General features: G+C 52.3%; 1 protein-coding gene across 1 annotated transcript in view; it reads right to left on the bottom strand.

Moving 5' to 3' along the window:
* Positions 1-21,380, bottom strand: part of LOC132388970 (C-type lectin domain family 17, member A-like) — a 56,208-nt gene that overhangs the window by 17,469 nt on the left and 17,359 nt on the right. The window contains exon 5 of the mRNA XM_059961394.1: positions 5,212-5,331. Within this exon, the coding sequence (XP_059817377.1) occupies positions 5,212-5,331 (120 nt within the window). The remainder of the gene's footprint in view (positions 1-5,211; positions 5,332-21,380) is intronic.

Below are 21,380 nucleotides of genomic sequence, written 5' to 3'. Positions count from 1 at the left end.
GTCGCCGTACTGGCTTGTCCACAGAACCCAGAGGCCGGCGGCCGTCCGTGACTGGTGGTGTTACCCACGGGACCTCTATTGTCTGTGGCCAAAACCTGTGAGAACCTGGAGATTTAACAAGGCTTTGTGTGTTTCCAACATCCTGCATCGTAGACCAGCCAGTACAGCAGAGGAACAGGCCCTTCGGCCGGCAATGCTGTCCGGGATGCATTCCCTCTGGTGTCAGACATTTCACATTTGGGAATGATGCCCTTTGTAACTCTTATGATCTTGTGCTATCTCTGAGCATTTCGCCTACCAAGGTGCAACATTTTACGTTTGCCCGGGTTAAACACCATCTGCCATTCCTCCATCCCATATCAGACACTGATCCAAGTCCCACGGAATTGAATGCAGGCCATCTAAGCGATGCACAACACCCATCAGCCTATCATCTACAAACTTACCAAACCACCCATCTGCATTCTCACCCAGATCGTTCATTCATATAAAACAATATAACAATCACATCTCGGACCTTCTAGTCCGTGACGAACGCTTACTCTCACCTAGTCCCACCGACCCGCACTCATCCTATATCCTTCCATTCCTTTCCTATTCATATACCTATCCATTTTTAAATAACAATATCGAACCTGCTTCCACCACTTCCACTGGAAACTCGTTCCACACATCTACCACTCTTTGTGCAAAAATGTCCTCTTTAAACTTTTGCTCCTTAACTCTCAACTCATGTCCTATTCTTTGAATGTTCCCCGCTCTCAATGAAAAAAATAAACCTATCCATTTCAACTTGATCAATCCCCCTCATAATTTTTCAATACCTCTATCAAGTCCCCCCTCAGGCTTCTAACGATGCAAAGAATAAAGGCCTAACTTGTTCAAACTTTCTTTGTAACTTAGGTGCTGAAACCCAAGTAACATTCTCGTAAATCTCCCCTCTACGCCCTCTATTTTATTGACATATTTCCTATAGCTCGGTGTCCAGAACTGTGCACAATGCTAGAAATTGGTCCTCAGCAATACCTTGTACAATTTTAACTTTACATCCCAACTCCTATACTCAGTGCTCTGATTCATAAAGGCCAGCATACAAAAAGCTTTCTTCACCTACCTATCCACATGAGATTCTACATTCAGGGAACTGTGCGCCTTTATTCCTCGATCACTCTGTTCTACTGGATTTCTCAATGCCCTGACATGTACCATGTATGTCCTATTTTGATTAGGCCTAACAAAATTTAACACCTCAAACCTATCAGTATTAAATTCCATCTGCCATCTTCCAGCCCACATTTCTAACTGACCCAAATCTCCCTTCAAGCTTTGATTTCTTGCTTCCCTATCCACAACGCCACCTATCTAAGTATCGTTTGCAAACTTACTAATCCAATTTAACACCTCATCATCCAGATCATTAATGTATATGATAAACAACACTGGACCCAGTACAGTTCCCTGCGGCACACCACTAGTCACCGGCCTCCAAACTGACAAACAGTTATCCACCACTACTCTCTGGCATCTCCCATCCAGCGACTGTTGAATAAATTTTACTACTTCAATATTAATACCTAACAGTTGAAACTTCCTAACTAAGCTTCCGTGTGGAAACTTGTCAATTACTTACTGAAGTCGATACAGATAACATCCACTGCTTCACTATCGTCAACTTTCCTAGTAACCTTTCCAAAAAAGTTCAATGCGATCTGTCAAACATGAACTTCCACTCACAAATCCATGTTGACTGTTGCTAATCAGACCCTGTCTATCCAGATAATTAGATGTAATCTAGATATACATCAGAAACAGGAGAGATCGCACCCACACCCACAGATACAGGTCACTTCATTGGAGTAGAACAAGGTTACTCTATCACAGAATGCAGAATAAAGTATCAAAATTTCAGATAAATTGTAGTGCAGGCGGACTACAGGTTTCAAGAGCCGTGAAGAGGAAGATTTGATGTCAAGAGCACATCTTATCGTATTTGGTGTCCGTTCAATATTCTGATTGCTATTGTGTAGAAGCTATCCTTGAGCCTCCGGATACATGCTTTCGCATTTTCCCTCCGATGGGAGGGTGTAGAAGACAGAATGTCCGGGGACCTTTGATGACGCTGGGTGCTTTATCTGAGCAGCAGTATGTGCTGAGAGAGATCATGGAGGGGAGGATGGTTTCGGAGCTGGGCTCAGCTATTTCCACAACGCTCTGCAGTTCCCTGCGGTCATGGGCGGTGGAGTGTTTATATTTTTAGTGAGGAACCAGGACGTTTTATGAGAACAGGGTAGTGGACATTGTGAACAAGGAACAAAATAAGACTTTTTTTTTACTTGGTAGACTAATCTGTGTAATGGTGTGGGACCCAGGGGAATTTGACCGAATGATATGTCCGGATTGATAGGCATAATAAACGCTTGACAAGTCCCGTATCAAGTTCCCAGATGGTAGATCACTCTGCAAGATGGGAGAGAGGAATTGGGAGAGAGATCCAAGAAGGAAAGGAGCGGTGAGACTGGGCGGGAGAGGGAAAGATAGGGAGAGTAGAAGAGAGAAGGGGGAAGGAGTTGGCAGGTGGCGTGAGACCCAGGTAGATATGCCGGCGGATTTAACTGGGGAGAACAGACCAGTAATTGGTAGTAGATGTTCCATACAGTAGCTTGTACAAGGCTATTAACAAGGGCTCAGATGGGAAGATGCTGTGGAACCCAAGGAGATCTCTCTGACCGATTTGATTAAAGAGGACTGATCAGGTCGAGCTGCTGGATGTAATGTACACAGATTTTAACAAGGCCCCAGAGGGTGTACCGCTCTGGGAGATGGTGTGCGACGCGGGGGGGGGGATGGCTGATCCAGTATACAATTGACTCAGAGATAGGAGACACGTTTTAGTGTCGCAGTCCGTTTCCCAAACCGGAAGCCCGTCACTAGCACTGTTCACGGGTGGTCGGTGGTGGGCCGATCGATCTCTGTCAATTATATCGACAATTTATGGCAGATTGCACAGTACACAGTATGTGTGCTTGCAGACGACATTAACCTTGATGTCGTTTTATACAGTGAAGACAGATTTCACTTACAGTGGGATCTCGATTCGCCGGGGAAGTCGGCCGAGCAGAAGCAGATGCAACTTAGTTTGAACTTTCGTATTTCAGGAAGACAAGCAACAGGGTAGGACTTGCACGGTGAACGGGAGGAAACTAGGGAGAGTTTATAGAACGTACGGCGAGAGGTACGCTGTTCCCTGAAAGTGGAGTCACAGGTAGACAGAACCGTGGAGAGTATTGTAGAAGAGAGTGACCCAAGGGCATAATGGTACACGGTTCTCTGAAGGTGGAGTCACAGGTAGACAAGGTGGTGAAGAGCGTTGTCGAGCAGAGGGACCCGGGGTATAGGTACACGGTTCTCTGAAAGTGGAGTCACAGGTAGACAAGGTGGTGAAGAGCGTTGTCGAGCTGAGGGACCCGGGGTATAGGTACACGGTTCTCTGAAGGTGGAGTCACAGGTAGACAAGGTGGTGAAGAGCGTTGTCGAGCAGAGGGACCCGGGGTATAGGTTCACGGTTCTCTGAAAGTGGAGTCACAGGTAGACAAGGTGGTGAAGAGCGTTGTCGAGCTGAGGGACCCGGGGTATAGGTACACGGTTCTCTGAAGGTGGAGTCACAGGTAGACAAGGTGGTGAAGAGCGTTGTCGAGCAGAGGGACCCGGGGTATAGGTTCACGGTTCTCTGAAAGTGGAGTCACAGGTAGACAAGGTGGTGAAGAGCGTTGTCGAGCTGAGGGACCCGGGGTATAGGTACACGGTTCTCTGAAGGTGGAGTCACAGGTAGACAAGGTGGTGAAGAGCGTTGTCGAGCAGAGGGACCCGGGGTATAGGTTCACGGTTCTCTGAAAGTGGAGTCACAGTTGGACAGGGCGGTGAAGAAAGCAGTCAGGGCAATAAGTACAGGAGTAGGGAGGTCAGGTTGGAATTGAAGAGAGAGAGAGGGGTAGGGACAGAGAGGGAAGGGAGAGGGGGTAGTGACTGAGAGGGGGCAAAGAGAGTGTAGGGTCCAAGACGGAGGAGAGAGAAAGTGTAGGGATTGAGAGGGAGGAGGGAGACAACATTAGGAACCGATAAGGAGAGAGAGAAAAAGTAGCGACCAAGCGAGAGGAGAGATCAGGGTCGGGACCAGGAGGTGTGAGCCAGTGCAGGGACGAGAGAGAGGGGAGAGTGAGTAGGGACCCAAAGGGAGGAGGGAGAGCAGAGTAGTGACCGAGGTGAGGTGAGGGAGAGTTTGAGAACAAGAAGGAGGGGAGAGAGAGGTGTAGGGACTGAGAGGGAGGAGGGAGACAACATTAGGAACTGATAAGGGGAGAGAGAAAAAGTAGCGACCAAGCGAGAGGAGAGATCAGGGTCGGGACCAGGAGGTGTGAGCCAGTGTAGGCACGAGAGAGAGGGGGGAGTGAGTAGGGACCCAAAGGGAGGAGGGAGAGCAGAGTAGTGACCGAGGTGAGGTGAGGGAGAGTTTGAGAACAAGAAGGAGGGGAGAGAGAGGGATAGGGACTGAGAGGGACAGAGTGGTCGAGACCGAGAGGAAGGGGGCACAGAGGGTTTGAGAACGAGGGGGAGGAGAAAGGGAAGGGAGTATAGAACGAGAAGGAAGGCAGAGAGAGAGTGGTAGGGACCGAGAAAGACGGGGCATAGGGGGTAGTGACCGAGAGGGAAGAGAGAGAGAGAGAGAGAGAGAGAGAGAGAGAGAGAGAGAGAGAGAGAGGAGCAGGGACTGAGAGGGAAGAAAGTTAGGAAGGAGAGGGGTAGGGACAGAGGAGAGAGAGAGAGTAGTAGGGACAGAGTGAGAAAGAGGAGTAGGGCCTGAGAGGGAGGAGAGAGAGATTTGGACTGAGAGGGAGGACAGAGAGAATAGTAGGGACTGAGAGGTAGGAGATTCAGAGGAATTGGGACTGAGATGAATGGAGGGGTAGGGAGTTAGGACAGGGTCATTTTTCTGTAGGCTTGGATAATCGAGGACCAAAATGCTCAGGGATAAAGAGAAAGCAGTAGATGATGCAACTGGGGACAAGAATGACAACATCTTGTTTACACCGACAGTGGTCCGTCTGTGGAACGAGCGGCCAAAGGAAGTGGTCGAAGCAGATTCATTAAAACTTGAACACTTGTGCATAACACACGTGACCCCTTAAGAGTGATGTCGTTATTGTGAACTCTGACCTGTCTGTGCAACCACTGACATTTCCGCAGGTCCCGGGGCAATGGGAGGATCTTCATACTCTTCGGTGATAAGTTCGTCATTAGGAAGTTTGAGCACTGTGTAGGTGGAGTTCAGACCGTCTGAGAGGTGAGAGAGAGAAAGAGAGAAGTAAAAGGAGAGGCGTCGACAGACGTTTTCTCGTAGGTCTGCGGCGGCTATTTAAAAAGGTGGTTTCGAGAGCGTTAGTCCATTGAACGTGGGCTGTCACTGGCTGTAACCGGATGACCAATCGGCAGTTGGATAGCAGGGTAGGTTCAGGGAGCTACTGGCCCATGGAGCGTTTACCAAAGGAGCGGTTATCAAAGGAGTGACCTCAGGCAGAGCGGTAGGGCTTTGATACATACGGGCTTCGGCGATAACGGGTCGAGGCGAGGTGAGCTAGCTGTGAGGAACAGAACAGGAAGAGTGTCTGTGAGGCCAGTGTTATATACTGCGTGTTAGATGTGGGAAGTCCGGGAGAATCTCAGCTTCCCGGATGGAAACTTCCGCACCAGCTACGTCGAGCTACAGCTCCTTAGGGACCGCGATAGGGAAATAGAGACGCAGCTCAATGACCTTCGTCTGGTCAGGGAGAGTGCGAAGATGATAGAGGGGATTTACAGGCAAGCAGTCACAGCGGGTCCTGGGGAGACAGATAAATGGGTAACAGTCAGGAGAGGGAAACGTCTGCTCAGGGAGAGTGAGGAGATGATAGACGGGATTTACAGGCAAGCAGTCACGCCGGGTCCCCGGGAGACAGATAAATGGGTAACAGTCAGGAGAGGGAAACGTCTGGTCAGGGAGAGTGAGGAGCTGATAGACGGGATTTACAGGCATGCAGTCACAGCGGGTCCTGGGGAGACAGATAAATGGGTAACAGTCAGGAGAGGGAAACGTCTGGTCAGGGAGAGTGAGGAGATGATAGAGGGGATTTGCAGGCATGCAGTCACTCCGGGTCCTCGGGAGACAGATAAATGGGTAACAGTCAGGAGAGGGAAACGTCTGGTCAGGGAGAGTGCGGAGATGATAGACGGGATTTACAGGCATGCAGTCACTCCGGGCCCTCGGGAGACAGATAAATGGGTAAGAGTCAGGAGAGGGAAACGTCTGGTCAGGGTGAGTGAGGAGATGATAGAGGAGATTTACAGGCAAGCAGTCACTCCGGGCCCTCAGAGACAGATGAATGGGTAACAGTCAGGAGAGGGAAACGTCTGGTCAGGGAGAGTGCGAAGATGATAGAGGGGATTAACAGGCATGGAGTCACACCGGGTCCCCGGGAGACAGATAAATGGGTAACAGTCAGGAGAGGGAAACGTCTGGTCAGGGAGAGTGCGGAGATGATAGACGGGATTTACAGGCAAGCAGTCACACCGGGTCCCCGGGAGACAGATAAATGGGTAACAGTCAGGAGAGGGAATCGTCTGGTCAGGGAGAGTGCGGAGATGATAGAGGGGATTTACAGGCAAGCAGTCACACCGGGTCCTGGGGAGTCAGATAAATGGGTAACAGTCAGGAGAGGGAAACGTCTGGTCAGGGAGAGTGAGGAGATGATAGACGGGATTTACAGGCAAGCAGTCACACCGGGTCCTGGGGAGAGAGATAAAGGGGTAACAGTCAGGAGAGGGAAACGTCTGCTCAGGGAGAGTGAGGAGATGATAGAGAGGATTTACAGGCATGCAGTCACTCCGGGTCCTGGGGAGACAGATAAATGGGTAACAGTCAGGAGAGGGAAACGTCTGGTCAGGGAGAGTGCGGAGATGATATACGGGATTTACAGGCAAGCTGTCACAGCGGGTCCTGGGGAGACAGATAAATGGGTAACAGTCAGGAGAGGGAAACGTCTGGTCAGGGAGAGTGCGGAGATGATATACGGGATTTACAGGCAAGCTGTCACTCCGGGTCCTGGGGAGACAGATAAATGGGTAACAGTCAGGAGAGGGAAACGTCTGGTCAGGGAGAGTGAGGAGATGAAAGACGGGATTTACAGGCAAGCAGTCACAGCGGGTCCTGGGGTGAAAGATAAATGGGTAACAGTCAGGAGAGGGAAACGTCTGGTCAGGGAGAGTGAGGAGATGATAGACGGGATTTACAGGCATGCAGTCACACCGGGTCCTGGGGAGACAGATAAATGGGTAACAGTCAGGAGAGGGAAACGTCTGGTCAGGGAGAGTGAGGAGATGATAGACGGGATTTACAGGCAAGCAGTCAGAGCGGGTCCTGGGGAGACAGATAAATGTGTAACAGTCAGGAGAGGGAAACGTCTGGTCAGGGAGAGTGCGGAGATGATAGAGGGGATTTACAGGCAAGCAGTCACAGCGGGTCCCCGGGAGACAGATAAATGGGTCACAGTCAGGAGAGGGAAACGTCTGGTCAGGGAGAGTGAGGAGATGATAGACGGGATTTACAGGCATGCAGTCACTCCGGGCCCTCGGGAGACAGATAAATGGGAAACGTCTGGTCAGGGAGAGTGCGGAGATGATAGACGGTATTTACAGGCAAGCAGTCACAGCGGGTCCTCGGGAGACAGATAAATGTGTCACAGTCAGGAGAGGGAAACGTCTGGTCAGGGAGAGTGCGGAGATGATAAACGGGATTTACAGGCAAGCAGTCACACCGGGTCCTGGGGAGACAGATAAATGGGTAACAGTCAGGAGAGGGAAACGTCTGTTCAGGGAGAGTGCGAAGATGATAGACGGGATTTACAGGCAAGCAGTCACACCGGGTCCTGGGGAGACAGATAAATGGGTAACAGACAGGAGACGGAAACGTCTGGTCAGGGAACGTGAGGAGATGATAGAGGGGATTTACAGTCAAGCAGTCACTCCGGGTCCTGGGGAGACAGATAAATGGGTAACAGTCAGGAGAGGGAAACGTCTGGTCAGGGAGAGAGCGGAGATGATAGACTGGATTTACAGGCAAGCAGTCACACCGGGTCCTGGGGAGACAGATAAATGGGTAACAGTCAGGAGAGGGAAACGTCTGGTCAGGGAGAGTGAGGAGATGAAAGACGGGATTTACAGGCAAGCAGTCACAGCGGGTCCTGGGGTGAAAGATAAATGGGTAACAGTCAGGAGATGGAAACGTCTGGTCAGGGAGAGTGAGGAGATGATAGACGGGATTTACAGGCATGCAGTCACACCGGGTCCTGGGGAGACAGATAAATGGGTAACAGTCAGGAGAGGGAAACGTCTGGTCAGGGAGAGTGAGGAGATGATAGACGGGATTTACAGGCAAGCAGTCAGAGCGGGTCCTGGGGAGACAGATAAATGTGTAACAGTCAGGAGAGGGAAACGTCTGGTCAGGGAGAGTGCGGAGATGATAGAGGGGATTTACAGGCAAGCAGTCACAGCGGGTCCCCGGGAGACAGATAAATGGGTCACAGTCAGGAGAGGGAAACGTCTGGTCAGGGAGAGTGAGGAGATGATAGACGGGATTTACAGGCATGCAGTCACTCCGGGCCCTCGGGAGACAGATAAATGGGAAACGTCTGGTCAGGGAGAGTGCGGAGATGATAGAAGGTATTTACAGGCAAGCAGTCACAGCGGGTCCTCGGGAGACAGATAAATGTGTCACAGTCAGGAGAGGGAAACGTCTGGTCAGGGAGAGTGCGGAGATGATAAACGGGATTTACAGGCAAGCAGTCACACCGGGTCCTGGGGAGACAGATAAATGGGTAACAGTCAGGAGAGGGAAACGTCTGTTCAGGGAGAGTGCGAAGATGATAGACGGGATTTACAGGCAAGCAGTCACACCGGGTCCTGGGGAGACAGATAAATGGGTAACAGACAGGAGACGGAAACGTCTGGTCAGGGAACGTGAGGAGATGATAGAGGGGATTTACAGGCATGCAGTCACTCCGGGTCCTGGGGAGACAGATAAATGGGTAACAGTCAGGAGAGGGAAACGTCTGGTCAGGGAGAGAGCGGAGATGATAGACTGGATTTACAGGCAAGCAGTCACACCGGGTCCTGGGGAGACAGATAAATGGGTAACAGTCAGGAGAGGGAAACGTCTGGTCAGGGAGAGTGAGGAGATGATAGACGGGATTTACAGGCAAGCAGTCACACCGGGTCCTGGGGAGAGAGATAAATGGGTAACAGTCAGGAGAGGGAAACGTCTGGTCAGGGAGAGTGAGGAGATGATAGAGAGGATTTACAGGCATGCAGTCACTCCGTGTCCTGGGGAGACAGATAAATGGGTAACAGTCAGGAGAGGGAAACTTCTGGTCAGGGAGAGTGCGAAGATGATGGAGGGGATTTACAGGCATGCAGTCACTCCGGGTCCTGGGGAGACAGATAAATGGGTAACAGTCAGGAGAGGGAAACGTCTTGTCAGGGAGAGTGCGGAGATGATATACGGGATTTACAGGCAAGCTGTCACTCCGGGTCCTGGGGAGACAGATAAATGGGTAACAGTCAGGAGAGGGAAACGTCTTGTCAGGGAGAGTGCGGAGATGATATACGGGATTTACAGGCAAGCTGTCACTCCGGGTCCTGGGGAGACAGATAAATGGGTAACAGTCAGGAGAGGGAAACGTCTTGTCAGGGAGAGTGCGGAGATGATATACGGGATTTACAGGCAAGCTGTCACAGCGAGTCCTGGGGAGACAGATAAATGGGTAACAGTCAGGAGAGGGAAACGTCTGGTCAGCGAGAGTGCGGAGATGATAGACGGGATTTACAGGCAAGCAGTCACACCGGGTCCTGGGGAGACAAATAAATGGGTAACAGTCAGGAGAGGGAAACGTCTGGTCAGGGAGATTGAGGAGATGATAGAGGGGATTTACAGGCAAGCAGTCACACCGGGTCCTGGGGAGACAGATAAATGGGTAACAGTCAGGAGAGGGAAACGTCTGGTCAGGGAGAGTGCGGAGATGATAGACGGGATTTACAGGCAAGCAGTCACACCGGGTCCTCGGGAGACAGATAAATGGGAAACAGTCAGGAGAGGGAAACTTCTGGTCAGGGAGAGTGCGAAGATGATGGAGGGGATTTACAGGCATGCAGTCACTCCGGGTCCTGGGGAGACAGATAAATGGGTAACAGTCAGGAGAGGGAAACGTCTGGTCAGGGAGAGTGCGAAGATGATAGAGGGGATTAACAGGCAAGGAGTTACACCGGGTCCCCGGGAGACAGATAAATGGGTAACAGTCAGGAGAGGGAAACGTCTGGTCAGGGAGAGTGCGGAGATGATAGACGGGATTTACAGGCAAGCAGTCACACCGGGTCCCCGGGAGACAGATAAATGGGTAACAGTCAGGAGAGGGAAACGTCTGGTCAGGGAGAGTGCGGAGATGATAGACGGGATTAACAGGCATGCAGTCACTCCGGATCCTGGGGAGACAGATAAATGGGTAACAGTCAGGAGAGGGAAAAGTCTGGTCAGGGAGAGTGCGGAGATGATAGAGGCGATTTACAGGCAAGCATTCACACCGGGTCCCCGGGAGACAGATAAATGGGTAACAGTCAGGAGAGGGAAACGTCTGGTCAGGGAGAGTGCGGAGATGATAGAGGGGATTTACAGGCAAGCAGTCACACCGGGTCCTGGGGAGAGAGATAAATGGGTAACAGTCAGGAGAGGGAAACGTCTGGTCAGGGAGAGTGCGGAGATGATAGAAGGGATTTACAGGCAAGCAGTCACACCGGATCTTGGGGAGACAGATAAATGGGTAACAGTCAGGAGAGGGAAACGTCTGGTCAGGGAGAGTGAGGAGATGATAGACGGGATTTACAGGCAAGCAGTCACACCGGGTCTTGGGGAGACAGATAAATGGGTAACAGTCAGGAGAGGGGAAACGTCTGGTCAGGGAGAGTGCGGAGATGATAGACGGGATTTACAGGCAATCAGTCACACCGGGTCCTGTGGTGACAGATAAATGGGTAACAGTCAGGAGAGGGAAACGTCTGGTCAGGGTGAGTGAGGAGATGATAGAGGGGATTTACAGTCAAGCAGTCACAGCGGGCCCTCGGGAGACAGATAAATGTGTAACAGTCAGGAGAGGGAAACTTCTGGTCAGGGAGAGTGCGGAGATGATGGAGGGGATTTACAGGCATGCAGTCACTCCGGGTCCTGGGGAGACAAATAAATGGGTAACAGTCAGGAGAGGGAAGCGTCTGGTCAGGGAGAGTGCGAAGATGATAGAGGGGATTAACAGGAAAGGAGTCACACCGGGTCCCCGGGGGACAGATAAATGGGTAACAGTCAGGAGAGGGAAACGTCTGGTCAGGGAGAGTGCGGAGATGATAGACGGGATTTACAGGCAAGCAGTCACACCGGGTCCCCGGGAGACAGATAAATGGGTAACAGTCAGGAGAGGGAAACGTCTGGTCAGGGAGAGTGCGGAGATGATAGAGGGGATTTACAGGCATGCAGTCACTCCGGGTCCTGGGGAGACAGATAAATGGGTAACAGTCAGGAGAGAGAAACGTCTGGTCAGGGAGAGTGCGGAGATGATAGAGGGGATTTACAGGCATGCAGTCACTCCGGGTCCTGGGGTGACAGATAAATGGGTAACAGTCAGGAGAGGGAAACGTCTGGTCAGGGAGAGTGCGGAGATGATAGAGGGGTTTACAGGCAAGGAGTCACACGGGGTCTCCGGGAGACAGGTAAATGGGTAACAGGAGAGGGAAACGTCTGGTCAGGGAGAGTGCGGAGATGATAGACGGGATTTACAGGCAAGCAGTCACACCGGGTCCTCGGGAGACAGATAAATGGGAAACAGTCAGGAGAGGGAAACTTCTGGTCAGGGAGAGTGCGGAGATGATGGAGGGGATTTACAGGCATGCAGTCACTCCGGGTCCTGGGGAGACAGATAAATGGGTAACAGTCAGGAGAGGGAAACGTCTGGTCAGGGAGAGTGCGAAGATGATAGAGGGGATTAACAGGCAAGGAGTCACACGGGGTCCCCGGGAGACAGATAAATGGGTAACAGTCAGGAGAGGGAAACGTCTGGTCAGGGAGAGTGCGGAGATGATAGACGGGATTTACAGGCAAGCAGTCACACCGGGTCCCCGGGGGACAGATAAATGGGTAACAGTCAGGAGAGGGAATCGTCTGGTCAGGGAGAGTGCGGAGATGATAGAGGGGATTTACAGGCATGCAGTCACTCCGGGTCCTGGGGAGACAGATAAATGGGTAACAGTCAGGAGAGGGAAACGTCTGGTCAGGGAGAGTGCGGAGATGATAGACGGGATTAACAGGCATGCAGTCACTCCGGATCCTGGGGAGACAGATAAATGGGTAACAGTCAGGAGAGGGAAACGTCTGGTCAGGGAGAGTGCGGAGATGATAGACGGGATTTACAGGCAAGCAGTCACAGCGGGTCCAGGGGAGACAGATAAATGGGTAACAGTCAGGAGAGGGAAACGTCTGGTCAGGCAGAGTGCGGAGATGATAGAGGGGATTTACAGGCAAGCAGTCACAGCGGGTCCTCGGGAGACAGATAAATGTGTAACAGTCAGGAGAGGGAAACGTCTGGTCAGGGAGAGTGCGGAGATGATAGACGGGATTTACAGGCAAGCAGTCACACCGGGTCCTGGGGAGACAGATATATGGGTAACAGTCATGAGAGGGAAACTTCTGGTCAGGGAGAGTGCGGAGATGATAGAGGCGATTTACAGGCAAGCATTCACACCGGGTCCCCGGGAGACAGATAAATGGGTAACAGTCAGGAGAGGGAAACGTCTGGTCAGGGAGAGTGCGGAGATGATAGAGGGGATTTACAGGCAAGCAGTCACACCGGGTCCTGGGGAGAGAGATAAATGGGTAACAGTCAGGAGAGGGAAACGTCTGGTCAGGGAGAGTGCGGAGATGATAGAAGGGATTTACAGGCAAGCAGTCACACCGGGTCTTGGGGAGACAGATAAATGGGTAACAGTCAGGAGAGGGAAACGTCTGGTCAGGGAGAGTGAGGAGATGATAGACGGGATTTACAGGCAAGCTGTCACACCGGGTCTTGGGGAGACAGATAAATGGGTAACAGTCAGGAGAGGGAAACGTCTGGTCAGGGAGAGTGCGGAGATGATAGACGGGATTTACAGGCAAGCAGTCACACCGGGTCCTGTGGTGACAGATAAATGGGTAACAGTCAGGAGAGGGAAACGTCTGGTCAGGGTGAGTGAGGAGATGATAGAGGGGATTTACAGTCAAGCAGTCACAGCGGGCCCTCGGGAGACAGATAAATGTGTAACAGTCAGGAGAAGGAAACTTCTGGTCAGGGAGAGTGCGGAGATGATGGAGGGGATTTACAGGCATGCAGTCACTCCGGGTCCTGGGGAGACAGATAAATGGGTAACAGTCAGGAGAGGGAAGCGACTGGTCAGGGAGAGTGCGAAGATGATAGAGGGGATTAACAGGCAAGGAGTCACACCGGGTCCCCGGGGGACAGATAAATGAGTAACAGTCAGGAGAGGGAAACGTCTGGTCAGGGAGAGTGCGGAGATGATAGACGGGATTTACAGGCAAGCAGTCACACCGGGTCCCCGGGAGACAGATAAATGGGTAACAGTCAGGAGAGGGAAACGTCTGGTCAGGGAGAGTGCGGAGATGATAGAGGGGATTTACAGGCATGCATTCACTCCGGGTCCTGGGGAGACAGATAAATGTGTAACAGTCAGGAGAGAGAAACGTCTGGTCAGGGAGAGTGCGGAGATGATAGACGGGATTTACAGGCAAGCAGTCACACCGGGTCCTCGGGAGACAGATAAATGGGAAACAGTCAGGAGAGGGAAACTTCTGGTCAGGGAGAGTGCGGAGATGATGGAGGGGATTTACAGGCATGCAGTCACTCCGGGTCCTGGGGAGACAGATAAATGGGTAACAGTCAGGAGAGGGAAACGTCTGGTCAGGGAGAGTGCGAAGATGATAGAGGGGATTAACAGGCAAGGAGTTACACCGGGTCCCCGGGAGACAGATAAATGGGTAACAGTCAGGAGAGGGAAACGTCTGGTCAGGGAGAGTGCGGAGATGATAGAGGGGATTTACAGGCATGCAGTCACTCCGGGTCCTGGGGAGACAGATAAATGGGTAACAGTCAGGAGAGGGAAACGTCTGGTCAGGGAGAGTGCGGAGATGATAGACGGGATTAACAGGCATGCAGTCACTCCGGATCCTGGGGAGACAGATAAATGGGTAACAGTCAGGAGAGGGAAAAGTCTGGTCAGGGAGAGTGCGGAGATGATAGAGGCGATTTACAGGCAAGCATTCACACCGGGTCCCCGGGAGACAGATAAATGGGTAACAGTCAGGAGAGGGAAACGTCTGGACAGGGAGAGTGCGGAGATGATAGAGGGGATTTACAGGCAAGCAGTCACTCCGGGTCCTGGGGAGAGAGATAAATGGGTAACAGTCAGGAGAGGGAAACGTCTGGTCAGGGAGAGTGCGGAGATGATAGAAGGGATTTACAGGCAAGCAGTCACACCGGGTCTTGGGGAGACAGATAAATGGGTAACAGTCAGGAGAGGGAAACGTCTGGTCAGGGAGAGTGAGGAGATGATAGACGGGATTTACAGGCAAGCAGTCACACCGGGTCTTGGGGAGACAGATAAATGGGTAACAGTCAGGAGAGGGGAAACGTCTTGTCAGGGAGAGTGCGGAGATGATAGACGGGATTTACAGGCAAGCAGTCACACCGGGTCCTGTGGTGACAGATAAATGGGTAACAGTCAGGAGAGGGAAACGTCTGGTCAGGGTGAGTGAGGAGATGATAGAGGGGATTTACATTCAAGCAGTCACAGCGGGCCCTCGGGAGACAGATAAATGGGTAACAGTCAGGAGAGGGAAACGTCTGGTCAGGGAGAGTGCGGAGATGATAGACGGGATTTACAGGCAAGCAGTCACACCGGGTCCCCGGGGGACAGATAAATGGGTAACAGTCAGGAGAGGGAATCGTCTGGTCAGGGAGAGTGCGGAGATGATAGAGGGGATTTACAGGCATGCAGTCACTCCGGGTCCTGGGGAGACAGATAAATGGGTAACAGTCAGGAGAGGGAAACGTCTGGTCAGGGAGAGTGCGGAGATGATAGACGGGATTAACAGGCATGCAGTCACTCCGGATCCTGGGGAGACAGATAAATGGGTAACAGTCAGGAGAGGGAAACGTCTGGTCAGGGAGAGTGCGGAGATGATAGACGGGATTTACAGGCAAGCAGTCACAGCGGGTCCAGGGGAGACAGATAAATGGGTAACAGTCAGGAGAGGGAAACGTCTGGTCAGGCAGAGTGCGGAGATGATAGAGGGGATTTACAGGCAAGCAGTCACAGCGGGTCCTCGGGAGACAGATAAATGTGTAACAGTCAGGAGAGGGAAACGTCTGGTCAGGGAGAGTGCGGAGATGATAGACGGGATTTACAGGCAAGCAGTCACACCGGGTCCTGGGGAGACAGATATATGGGTAACAGTCATGAGAGGGAAACTTCTGGTCAGGGAGAGTGCGGAGATGATAGAGGCGATTTACAGGCAAGCATTCACACCGGGTCCCCGGGAGACAGATAAATGGGTAACAGTCAGGAGAGGGAAACGTCTGGTCAGGGAGAGTGCGGAGATGATAGAGGGGATTTACAGGCAAGCAGTCACACCGGGTCCTGGGGAGAGAGATAAATGGGTAACAGTCAGGAGAGGGAAACGTCTGGTCAGGGAGAGTGCGGAGATGATAGAAGGGATTTACAGGCAAGCAGTCACACCGGGTCTTGGGGAGACAGATAAATGGGTAACAGTCAGGAGAGGGAAACGTCTGGTCAGGGAGAGTGAGGAGATGATAGACGGGATTTACAGGCAAGCTGTCACACCGGGTCTTGGGGAGACAGATAAATGGGTAACAGTCAGGAGAGGGAAACGTCTGGTCAGGGAGAGTGCGGAGATGATAGACGGGATTTACAGGCAAGCAGTCACACCGGGTCCTGTGGTGACAGATAAATGGGTAACAGTCAGGAGAGGGAAACGTCTGGTCAGGGTGAGTGAGGAGATGATAGAGGGGATTTACAGTCAAGCAGTCACAGCGGGCCCTCGGGAGACAGATAAATGTGTAACAGTCAGGAGAAGGAAACTTCTGGTCAGGGAGAGTGCGGAGATGATGGAGGGGATTTACAGGCATGCAGTCACTCCGGGTCCTGGGGAGACAGATAAATGGGTAACAGTCAGGAGAGGGAAGCGACTGGTCAGGGAGAGTGCGAAGATGATAGAGGGGATTAACAGGCAAGGAGTCACACCGGGTCCCCGGGGGACAGATAAATGAGTAACAGTCAGGAGAGGGAAACGTCTGGTCAGGGAGAGTGCGGAGATGATAGACGGGATTTACAGGCAAGCAGTCACACCGGGTCCCCGGGAGACAGATAAATGGGTAACAGTCAGGAGAGGGAAACGTCTGGTCAGGGAGAGTGCGGAGATGATAGAGGGGATTTACAGGCATGCATTCACTCCGGGTCCTGGGGAGACAGATAAATGTGTAACAGTCAGGAGAGAGAAACGTCTGGTCAGGGAGAGTGCGGAGATGATAGACGGGATTTACAGGCAAGCAGTCACACCGGGTCCTCGGGAGACAGATAAATGGGAAACAGTCAGGAGAGGGAAACTTCTGGTCAGGGAGAGTGCGGAGATGATGGAGGGGATTTACAGGCATGCAGTCACTCCGGGTCCTGGGGAGACAGATAAATGGGTAACAGTCAGGAGAGGGAAACGTCTGGTCAGGGAGAGTGCGAAGATGATAGAGGGGATTAACAGGCAAGGAGTTACACCGGGTCCCCGGGAGACAGATAAATGGGTAACAGTCAGGAGAGGGAAACGTCTGGTCAGGGAGAGTGCGGAGATGATAGAGGGGATTTACAGGCATGCAGTCACTCCGGGTCCTGGGGAGACAGATAAATGGGTAACAGTCAGGAGAGGGAAACGTCTGGTCAGGGAGAGTGCGGAGATGATAGACGGGATTAACAGGCATGCAGTCACTCCGGATCCTGGGGAGACAGATAAATGGGTAACAGTCAGGAGAGGGAAAAGTCTGGTCAGGGAGAGTGCGGAGATGATAGAGGCGATTTACAGGCAAGCATTCACACCGGGTCCCCGGGAGACAGATAAATGGGTAACAGTCAGGAGAGGGAAACGTCTGGACAGGGAGAGTGCGGAGATGATAGAGGGGATTTACAGGCAAGCAGTCACTCCGGGTCCTGGGGAGAGAGATAAATGGGTAACAGTCAGGAGAGGGAAACGTCTGGTCAGGGAGAGTGCGGAGATGATAGAAGGGATTTACAGGCAAGCAGTCACACCGGGTCTTGGGGAGACAGATAAATGGGTAACAGTCAGGAGAGGGAAACGTCTGGTCAGGGAGAGTGAGGAGATGATAGACGGGATTTACAGGCAAGCAGTCACACCGGGTCTTGGGGAGACAGATAAATGGGTAACAGTCAGGAGAGGGGAAACGTCTTGTCAGGGAGAGTGCGGAGATGATAGACGGGATTTACAGGCAAGCAGTCACACCGGGTCCTGTGGTGACAGATAAATGGGTAACAGTCAGGAGAGGGAAACGTCTGGTCAGGGTGAGTGAGGAGATGATAGAGGGGATTTACATTCAAGCAGTCACAGCGGGCCCTCGGGAGACAGATAAATGTGTAACAGTCAGGAGAGGGAAACTTCTGGTCAGGGAGAGTGCGGAGATGATGGAGGGGATTTACAGGCATGCAGTCACTCCGGGTCCTGGGGAGACAAATAAATGGGTAACAGTCAGGAGAGGAAAGCGTCTGGTCAGGGAGAGTGCGAAGATGATAGAGGGGATTAACAGGCAAGGAGTCACACCGGGTCCCCGGGGGACAGATAAATGGGTAACAGTCAGGAGAGGGAAACGTCTGGTCAGGGAGAGTGCGGAGATGATAGACGGGATTTACAGGCAAGCAGTCACACCGGGTCCCCGGGAGACAGATAAATGGGTAACAGTCAGGAGAGGGAAACGTCTGGTCAGGGAGAGTGCGGAGATGATAGAGGGGATTTACAGGCATGCAGTCACTCCGGGTCCTGGGGAGACAGATAAATGGGTAACAGTCAGGAGAGAGAAACGTCTGGTCAGGGAGAGTGCGGAGATGATAGAGGGGATTTACAGGCATGCAGTCACTCCGGGTCCTGGGGAGACAGATAAATGGGTAACAGTCAGGAGAGGGAAACGTCTGGTCAGGGAGAGTGCGGAGATGATAGAGGGGTTTACAGGCAAGGAGTCACACCGGGTCTCCGGGAGACAGGTAAATGGGTAACAGGAGAGGGAAACGTCTGGTCAGGGAGAGTGCGGAGATGATAGACGGGATTTACAGGCAAGCAGTCACACCGGGTCCTCGGGAGACAGATAAATGGGAAACAGTCAGGAGAGGGAAACTTCTGGTCAGGGAGAGTGCGGAGATGATAGACGGGATTAACAGGCATGCAGTCACTCCGGATCCTGGGGAGACAGATAAATGGGTAACAGTCAGGAGAGGGAAACGTCTGGTCAGGGAGAGTGCGGAGATGATAGACGGGATTTACAGGCAAGCAGTCACAGCGGGTCCAGGGGAGACAGATAAATGGGTAACAGTCAGGAGAGGGAAACGTCTGGTCAGGCAGAGTGCGGAGATGATAGAGGGGATTTACAGGCAAGCAGTCACAGCGGGTCCTCGGGAGACAGATAAATGTGTAACAGTCAGGAGAGGGAAACGTCTGGTCAGGGAGAGTGCGGAGATGATAGACGGGATTTACAGGCAAGCAGTCACACCGGGTCCTGGGGAGACAGATATATGGGTAACAGTCATGAGAGGGAAACTTCTGGTCAGGGAGAGTGCGGAGATGATAGAGGCGATTTACAGGCAAGCATTCACACCGGGTCCCCGGGAGACAGATAAATGGGTAACAGTCAGGAGAGGGAAACGTCTGGTCAGGGAGAGTGCGGAGATGATAGAGGGGATTTACAGGCAAGCAGTCACACCGGGTCCTGGGGAGTGAGATAAATGGGTAACAGTCAGGAGAGGGAAACGTCTGGTCAGGGAGAGTGCGGAGATGATAGAAGGGATTTACAGGCAAGCAGTCACACCGGGTCTTGGGGAGACAGATAAATGGGTAACAGTCAGGAGAGGGAAACGTCTGGTCAGGGAGAGTGAGGAGATGATAGACGGGATTTACAGGCAAGCTGTCACACCGGGTCTTGGGGAGACAGATAAATGGGTAACAGTCAGGAGAGGGAAACGTCTGGTCAGGGAGAGTGCGGAGATGATAGACGGGATTTACAGGCAAGCAGTCACACCGGGTCCTGTGGTGACAGATAAATGGGTAACAGTCAGGAGAGGGAAACGTCTGGTCAGGGTGAGTGAGGAGATGATAGAGGGGATTTACAGTCAAGCAGTCACAGCGGGCCCTCGGGAGACAGATAAATGTGTAACAGTCAGGAGAAGGAAACTTCTGGTCAGGGAGAGTGCGGAGATGATGGAGGGGATTTACAGGCATGCAGTCACTCCGGGTCCTGGGGAGACAGATAAATGGGTAACAGTCAGGAGAGGGAAGCGTCTGGTCAGGGAGAGTGCGAAGATGATAGAGGGGATTAACAGGCAAGGAGTCACACCGGGTCCCCGGGGGACAGATAAATGAGTAACAGTCAGGAGAGGGAAACGTCTGGTCAGGGAGAGTGCGGAGATGATAGACGGGATTTACAGGCAAGCAGTCACACCGGGTCCCCGGGAGACAGATAAATGGGTAACAGTCAGGAGAGGGAAACGTCTGGTCAGGGAGAGTGCGGAGATGATAGAGGGGATTTACAGGCATGCAGTCACTCCGGGTCCTGGGGAGACAGATAAATGTGTAACAGTCAGGAGAGAGAAACGTCTGGTCAGGGAGAGTGCGGAGATGATAGAGGGGATTTACAGGCATGCAGTCACTCCGGGTCCTGGGGAGACAGATAAATGGGTAACAGTCAGGAGAGGGAAACGTCTGGTCAGGGAGAGTGCGGAGATGATGGAGGGGATTTACAGGCATGCAGTCACTCCGGGTCCAGGGGAGACAGATAAATGGGTAACAGTCAGGAGAGGGAAGCGTCTGGTCAGGGAGAGTGCGAAGATGATAGAGGGGATTAACAGGCAAGCAGTCACAGCGGGTCCTCGGGAGACAGATAAATGTGTAACAGTCAGGAGAGGGAAACGTCTGGTCAGGGAGAGTGCGGAGATGATAGACGGGATTTACAGGCAAGCAGTCACACCGGGTCCTGGGGAGACAGATATATGGGTAACAGTCAGGAGAGGGAAACGTCTGGTCAGGGAGAGTGCGGAGATGATAGAGGGGATTTACAGGCAAGCAGTCACACCGGGTCCTGGGGAGAGAGATAAATGGGTAACAGTCAGGAGAGGGAAACGTCTGGTCAGGGAGAGTGAGGAGATGATAGATGGGATTTACAGGCATGCAGTCATTCCGGGTCCCCGGGAGACAGATAAATGGGTAACAGTCAGGAGAGGGAAACGTCTGGTCAGGGAGAGTGCGGAGATGATAGACGGGATTTACAGGCAAGCAGTCACACCGGGCTTGGGGAGACAGATAAATGGGTAACAGTCAGGAGAGGGAAACGTCTGGTCAGGGAGAGTGCGGAGATGATAGACGGGATTTACAGGCAAGCAGTCACACCGGGTCCTGGGGAGACAGATATATGGGTAACAGTCAGGAGAGGGAAACGTCTGGTCAGGGAGAGTGCGGAGATGATAGAGGGGATTTACAGGCAAGCAGTCACACCGGGTCCTGGGGAGAGAGATAAATGGGTAACAGTCAGGAGAGGGAAACGTCTGGTCAGGGAGAGTGAGGAGATGATAGATGGGATTTACAGGCATGCAGTCATTCCGGGTCCCCGGGAGACAGATAAATGGGTAACAGTCAGGAGAGGGAAACGTCTGGTCAGGGAGAGTGCGGAGATGATAGACGGGATTTACAGGCAAGCAGTCACACCGGGTCTTGGGGAGACAGATAAATGGGTAACAGTCAGGAGAGGGAAACGTCTGGTCAGGGAGAGTGAGGAGATGATAGACGGGATTTACAGGCAAGCAGTCACACCGGGCTTGGGGAGACAGATAAATGGGTAACAGTCAGGAGAGGGAAACGTCTGGTCAGGGAGAGTGCGGAGATGATAGACGGGATTTACAGGCAAGCAGCCACACCGGGTCCTGTGGTGACA

The sequence above is a fragment of the Hypanus sabinus genome, unplaced genomic scaffold (assembly GCF_030144855.1).
Source record: "Hypanus sabinus isolate sHypSab1 unplaced genomic scaffold, sHypSab1.hap1 scaffold_445, whole genome shotgun sequence".
Lineage (NCBI taxonomy): Eukaryota > Metazoa > Chordata > Chondrichthyes > Myliobatiformes > Dasyatidae > Hypanus > Hypanus sabinus.
Note: the sequence above shows the minus strand (reverse complement) of the source record. Positions and strands in the feature narration are given on the sequence as shown.